At 29.7% G+C, this 7,612-nt stretch overlaps 1 protein-coding gene across 1 annotated transcript in view; it reads left to right on the top strand.

Annotated features, from left to right (window-relative positions):
• Nucleotides 1-7,612, top strand: part of LOC129219238 (focal adhesion kinase 1-like) — a 246,263-nt gene that overhangs the window by 131,239 nt on the left and 107,412 nt on the right. Inside the window, exons 12-13 of the mRNA XM_054853564.1 lie at nt 5,154-5,178; nt 6,488-6,537. Of these exons, the coding sequence (XP_054709539.1) occupies nt 5,154-5,178; nt 6,488-6,537 (75 nt within the window). The remainder of the gene's footprint in view (nt 1-5,153; nt 5,179-6,487; nt 6,538-7,612) is intronic.

A 7,612-nucleotide genomic window follows, 5' to 3' on the forward strand; every position in this document is an offset into this window, starting at 1 on the left:
CTTGTGAAGATAGAAGGAAAAAAGAAAGTTTCTGGCAATTTAAAAAAAAACTAAAGATTATGTGCTTGAACAACTACAAAATGCGTCAAAGATAGCACGACAATTAGGTATGAGTGAATCTTCCATATGTACAAACAAAAGTCAAAAAAAAAGAAGTCTGTAGAAGTATCTAAGTGAGTAGTATCTAAGCAAAATGCAAAAATTATGCAAACGGAAGCTGCTCTTGTATTGTGAATTCAAGAAACTAGGAAGAGGGGTGTTGCCATAAATGGAAACGTTATAAAAGGACTTTTGAAACAACTGTATTGTGTATTTAACAATATATAAGAAGAAAATTTTGATCACACAGCATAAATCATCATCATCTTCAATTTTTTAAGTTATAAATATCATTACTGGATCTACTGTGCATTACAACTATAATGTATTTGTTTTTCTTACTACTTACTGTACGTACTGTACTGGTTTATTTTATGTCTTTCTTTCCCATGGATCATTGGTTTTGTGCATCGTAGCAGTATTTTCTGTGGAATAAAACGTTTTTTTAAAAATACAAATAAAAATTAAGTTTTTTTTTATGTAAGAAACAGTAATGTATAGTTAAGAAATGGTTAACAGTTTGAGGTTGAGTTTACAAGTGTCTTAAATAATTGGGTATGTTTACAAAAGTGTTTACACATACCCTTTGTCACAACATGAAATTTCAACTTACGTGAGGGTCTTGGAACGTATCCCTCGTGTAAGTCAGGAATCGACTGTATTGATTTTTTGGAAATTTATATTGAATGAATTTGACATATTGTTTGTTGCAATTACTTCTTTTGCTGACATTTCAGTAAGTTCATTCGATGCAATTTTGACTTATTTTGAATATTGGAATGATTTTCATTACCTCAAAGTCATCTAGTAACCTAATTGAGTTTTATAATTTTTGATGTGTGTGACTAAATTTTAGCTTTTGGAAACATGCTGTCATTGAGCACATACTTCTCCTGAAATTGCATGTGCTCTGTGATATTGTGATCCTTTGTTGTTTAATCAAATAGCAATATTCTAAATGTATTAATGTACAGTAAAAATATTTTTGGTTATATGTATATTGATTTTAATTGCTCAAGAGCCTCAATGGCTATATGATTTTAGGCATTTTAACCTTTTGTGGTAGGTTGTTTAAATGGCTCTATGGGTCTGAAACTATATTTTAACAGCATTGAATGAAAAGTTATTATATAGAAACTCCAAAGAGCTTTTTTTTATGACCAAGTAACATGTTGTTATTACATTATTATGCATTAATAAACAAAAACTTATGCAGAATTGATAGTTCTCTCTCCAAAAAATAAGAAAGACAAGATTTACTTTTCATACACTAATTAGCTTTTACATTTACAGTCAGAACCTGATTTACCAAACCTCTATTTAACGAATTTCGTGATTTAACGAATATTTCTTTTCCCCAATTAAAATGAAGGCAAAAACCTCTATTTACTGAATAATAAACCCATAAGTAACGAATTATTTTAACAGCCGAATTTTTTTTTTTTTGTTTCTTTGAGTAAGGAAATAGTGTATTGTTTTCCAAATATTATATCCATATTGTCCAAAATAGAAAGAGACTTATCTTGGAATCATTCAGCAATTTTTGACGGGCAAGGGGGCAACCAATGAATATTGATTTTGATGCAGAAAGCGATAATAAAACTCCCATTAAAGTTGTTACTTTTTCAAGTGCTTTATATGACCTGGAAACTGTAAAAACATAACTCATATAAGCAGGTTGCAAATGATACAGTATTTTCTTCCCTCCATAAAGTTGAAAAAGAACTATTTTGAGTCAAGTATTAAGGAAATTGTCAAACATCTATTACTCAGTAGTTAAAAATTTCAAATTAACTAGTCGTGAAATGCTGAATAAAAAGTTTCTAATTCAGTTTTACTTTCTAATTATGGATATATTTGCCCTGTTGCTTATTTGGGGTTTTGGATAAGGTAAGTGCATATTTTATCTCGCCCCGATACGACAAATAACCCTGATTTAACATATAAAAGTTTCGGTCCCAATAAATTCGTTAAATCGAAGTCAAACTGTATTTTTATGAAGATATTTATTTCTATGAAGTTGGCCATTATATCCTTTACAACAGTGGTCGCCAAACCATTGGTAGCAAGCTACTAGTAGCTCATGGAGAAACTTTTAGTAGACCGCAGTCAAGCTCATGTGGTTAGTCTGCAAATTAATTACACTCTTGATTGTTAGTTGATTTATTTTTCATACTTTATTAGTAGATACTGAATACATGGCTCAGACAGAACTAATATTTTGTTTGCTAATATGTATAAAAGTACAAAAGGCAATAAGTGTGCCTATGTAGTTAATTAGCCCTCATATGGTTTTTTTTGGCCCATGTGAATCAATGAAATTTGAGAAGCTATGCAGTTTTGATCTGAATTTCTTCCCACCTTTTTCTGTTTTTTTCTGGTTCTCATAGTTGGATTTTGAAATAATGTGGTTTGCTCTGAGGCTTCATAAGTATGACAATTACTGATTCAGAGCATTATGATTCAACCTGCAGCCCATATGCAACTAACTTATTAATATTTGTTAACCCTTTCTTTACCTTCTTATTGGAAAAATATTTTCATTTACCATTTGGAAAAAAAAGTTCAATCCTCCTAATTTAGAAAATCTTAAAGAGAATTACTTAAAGCACTTCCTCATGTTCATTTGCCCTTGAATGCATGCTCCATATCATTGTATTTTCTCAACTGTAAAATCTAGTGGTATATTAAACTTGTGCATCAAACATTTTTTAGTCTAATTTTTTACAAAAGTTATTGCATAAAATATAACATTCATTTTCTTTCTGTCTCTCACATCCCTATGCTACAGTTTGATGGGTCCTTGTGTAACTACAGGTTGGACTACTCAGATTTAGAGAGTTTTTGAAAAATTTCCTGTCTAATAAAGATCCTTAGAATTCATAAAACCTTAAAACTTTCAAAATTCACTCATAATAATCTAATTTGTACTCTTTTTTTTTTTTTTGTAAGTTTTGTTTTTGTTCTCTTTTTTTTTTTTTTGAATTTTTCTGGAGAATTTATTTTTGGATTAAATAATTGCACTTTAATTCATCTTTATATGTAAAGGAGACAATATCTGTTTGTCGTTTGTTATTTGTGCGCGATGCTCAGGAGGCCCATAGCCTTGAAATTTGGTACATAACCTGTTCAAACTCCGGGGAAGTGCACCTCAATGTCAAAGCATATTTCCTAAATGTTGAATTTTTTTTATTCTATTTTTTTAACTAAAATGTTTCAGAAATTGCTTAACAGAAAGGGCCAACAAAATTCATGTATCCCGTAACATTCTATATCATTCAAAAGAGCTTCTTCTTTTTAGCACCAGAAGAAGTTTGTTCTAAGTTTCTCAGTTAGAACAAGAGTTATAAGTGTCTGTAATTTAGCAAACATCCTGGGCTAAGCAGTATGAACCACATTTGGAGACAAAATTTTAAAAAGAGTTATCTAAGGTTACTTATGGTTAGCTATATTGCTGTATTACTAGAAGGCAGTGGCACACATAAAAGAGGGGTCCAGGGGATCTGGACTCTTCCCATAGCTTTTGCATTTTTTTTTGTCGATGGATTATAATTCCATGTATTTTATATGTAAAATAATTCCAAACAAAGAAAGCAACAATTTCAGTTCTTATGAGTGAAAAAAAAATCATCTTGTTGAATTTTTTTTTAAACATGTGCACTCTTCCTTTTACGAATTGCACAAGCGAGAGATCTTTCTTGACTTTGAAAGGGTAAAAACATACTTAAGGAGAATTATGTATAATGAACGTTTAATGGGTTCTTGCAGTGCTGAAATCAAGCAATGTCACCATCACACACTGAGGAAGTTATAAATAAAATTGAAAAACAAATAAGAAAACTGGATTTTATTCAACAATATTTTGTAAGCCTATAGAAGCAGACTGCTGTCTGTTAATGAATACACTTAAATAATCATGTTTTTAGTTTTATAATTACAGATTAAAATGTGATTTTTCTTAGTCTTCAGATTTGGGGCTTCTTATAAATGAATTTGCTTTGCTGTTTTCATTTTTGAATAATGAGAAAAGTAAAGGCATAAATTTTAATGCTTTCTGGTGTGTTAATTAAGTATCTGCTATTAATATTTTTTAAAATTAATTATTGTTAATTATTTACTTAATTTTTTTTTTACTGTTTTTGTTCTCATATTGGGGAGTGATATGTAAATGGGACTATTTTTAACTCTGGACCTTCCCCTTGCAAAATTCCTGTGTGTGCCACTGCTAGAAGGAATACAGGTTTTAGGAACTTTTGTTGGCGTTATAATGTGATTTTTTTTGAGGGGGGGGGATTTGATTTTACCTGTAGTAAAGCCATGATAAGGCGTCCCTCAAGTGGCCAAACATTTTTTGATGACTTAGCGGAGTAACAAGTTAGACAGAGTGAGAGCGTTTTAGCTCCTTGCCCCCTCCCAAAATTGAAATAATATAAATATCTGTTAAAGAAAATGATTTTGTTTTATTTAATGGGGGAAGGGGGATTTTCATAACTCAAAAGGGAGTCTGACATCCTTTAAATTACAGAATAAGTGTTAGAGTAAAGGACATTTTTTCTTTTTTTGCTATTGCATTGACAAACATCATACATTTCATTGACAAAAGAGAGTCTGACTTCCTTTAAATTAGGGAATAAACGTTAGAGTAAAGGAAATTTTTTCTCTTTTTGCTATTGCAATGACAAACATGAATCAAAACATCCTTTTCATTTTTATGAAATATCCCCAAATGCATTCTTTCTACTATAACTCATTAACATGCTCTTAAACTTGAGTTTTTTTGCTCTAAAGCCATGAGTTTCTGCTTCATTAACTGAGAATTAAGTGCAAAGGTCTTTTATTGTTACAACTGACAATTTCAATCAGTGTATACTGTGTTTTATTATTTGCTAATCACATTGTGATTAGAACTATTGTTTTTTTCATGTTGATTATTAATATGAATGTATCATGCACATTTGTAATTATGAATTAAAATGAACTGGATAGTTGAACCATGTTTTAAAGTTACTACCTTTTGTAATTTTTTATTTATAACTTTTTTATTGTCTTTACAGCTTTTAACCGTCGCCCAAGCAATAGGTGAGTATAATTATTTTTACAATGTTTGTTTTTTAAGCAATTCTATTTTAATTGGATATGTCTATTTACATTTTTTCAAACGTTTTCCTTCACATAAGTAAATATGTATAATTTTTCTGTCAAAAAAAATGTTTCCGCTTTTTTTTTGTTGTGCATTGATGCATAATTCTAAATGTTTGAAAAGATTGTAGAAATTATATATATATTCTTAAATATTGGGGAAAAAATTAAGAATGAAACTATTGTTTTTTTTTGTATAATCTCTTAAATCCATTTGAGTGATACTCCCCCTAGATCTGAACAATCTTGCTTTTTCTTCTTCCTGAAATTTCATTTTTCAAATGCGGTTTTTGGATGCAGAAATATGTCCTGTTGCGAGGTTTTTTCCAGCAGTCCATGAAGTTATATCAGAAAGTGTTCATAGAGATAAACCAACTTTAGATTATTCCTAAAATCTAAATTGGCACCAAGAAATGCTTAAAAATAAGATGCTAATACAAGTACATGCAACCTGTGGACTATGTCCCAGAAAAGATGGCATAAATCTTTATTAGCTGAGCTATAAACTTAATTTTTTCTTTTAAAGTTGTATTTTTTTCTCTCCTAACTAAGAAATAGCCTACTGACGCAATATGCTCATAGCATCATGCTGTTTCTGCCATTGAGGAAGTATGTGGGCTTTTTTTTTTGGAGCAATTTACTTCGGAATTTAAATGCCTTATTAAATCCTGCAACACAAAATGATCTTTTCATCGTAAATGATAAAATCAATCACAAGGGAAAATTTATGAGCATGCATAGTTTATCATGTTGCACATTTCTTTTGCATTGTGCAGGAATTTATTGCAATCCATAGATATCATATTTGAAGCTACTGAGTTGGGAAGAAAAGTTGATCACATGGCTGTTGGTGCATGATAGGAACTTAAATATGGAAAGCTCATATGTGTGGTAATACTAGTTCAGCATACTAAGTCCATAGTTTAACAAGATGTTCTGTGTGAACTACAGACTTAGATCTTTGTGGTTGGAAAAAGAAGAATTTGCTGTATGTTTTGCTTTAACTTTCTTTTAAAAACAAAAATTGATTTGATGTACTGTTGTTTTGAGTCTTTCAAATGTTAGTAAAAGAAAAATAAGTGATGCTATTTATTGTAGTTCTAACATGAAAAAATATTGAACATATATTTGACTTCCTTCAAAATATTCTGTATATCTGTATTAATTTTCTTTTTTTAAATTAGTGAACAAGATTTTTGTTTTATTTCATAATTAGTATTTCTAACGTGTATGTTAAAATGTGTTCTAGACGTGGGGGAAGATCAAAGAAATCAAATAATTCAGCAAGTCCTACTGGAGGTATACTTTTTAATTATTTTTTAAGCTTCTTGTGTTATATTATGTCAACATTTTTGTAATACTCTTCTCTGAATAAAATAAATATAATTTTTATTTTAACTGACATATAGTATAGTTGGCCCAAAATATTCATAATTACCTTTTCTTTTGTTAAATTATTCAGTATAACTTATTAAATACAATTACTGATTATAATTCTGGGTTGGTGTACATCCTAATTATGCTTTACAAAAGGGATTTAAAAAAAAAACTTTGAACTTGTAGTACTGGATCAAGACGAAATTGGTATTTTGATAATCCAAAACATAAATAAGTACATAATTAGTATTTTGGTCAACAACTGTCAATTACTCAAATTGTTTCAGAAAACTGATTCTTTTCCATGAAAAGAGCGTGAGGAAAGAAAGTTTCTTTGTCTGATTTATTTATGTGTGTACTTATTTATGAAGAAAATAACCCACACGCAAGAAGGACGAAAAAGTAGTCTGGAGCAATCATATCAGTGCTAAATGATGGCTATACTGTGCTACTAACTGTAGTTAGCACAACACAACTAACCATGAGCTATTGAGAAGTTCAAAGCTTTTGTCGGATCAAGTTGAAAACTATTTCTGTTTGAAAAATTAATTGCCGTATAAATTATTGTTCTTGAATTTTCAATTTATGATTCAGGTTCAAATTAGTTTTATATTGCAAGAATAAAAGAAAATTATAATCTAAATCACTTTTGAATTCAAATAGTATCAGTTAACTAATCTTGATTTATCTCAGAACTACTATTTATGGACTCAATCCACTGCAGCTTTGTGTGCCTAGATCTTTTGCATAGCTGCAAATTGGGGGTGTGCTGAAAATAAATTATTGTAGTTTTAAGCATATTTCAAGTTACAGAGTATTATTGAATTGCAAGCAATAAAAAGAGAATTTAATATTGTTGTTTCAAAATAGAAGTAATAGTATTAAAAGTTCACTCAGGAAAACCAAACTAACAATATAGTTACAGGTACAAATCTTATAGTTTTCATTGAAATTTCTTATTATGTTTTGTCTTCGTTCTGTTCAAAAAGTTTGTTGA

Source organism: Uloborus diversus, chromosome 3 (assembly GCF_026930045.1).
Source record: "Uloborus diversus isolate 005 chromosome 3, Udiv.v.3.1, whole genome shotgun sequence".
Taxonomy (NCBI): Eukaryota; Metazoa; Arthropoda; class Arachnida; order Araneae; family Uloboridae; genus Uloborus; species Uloborus diversus.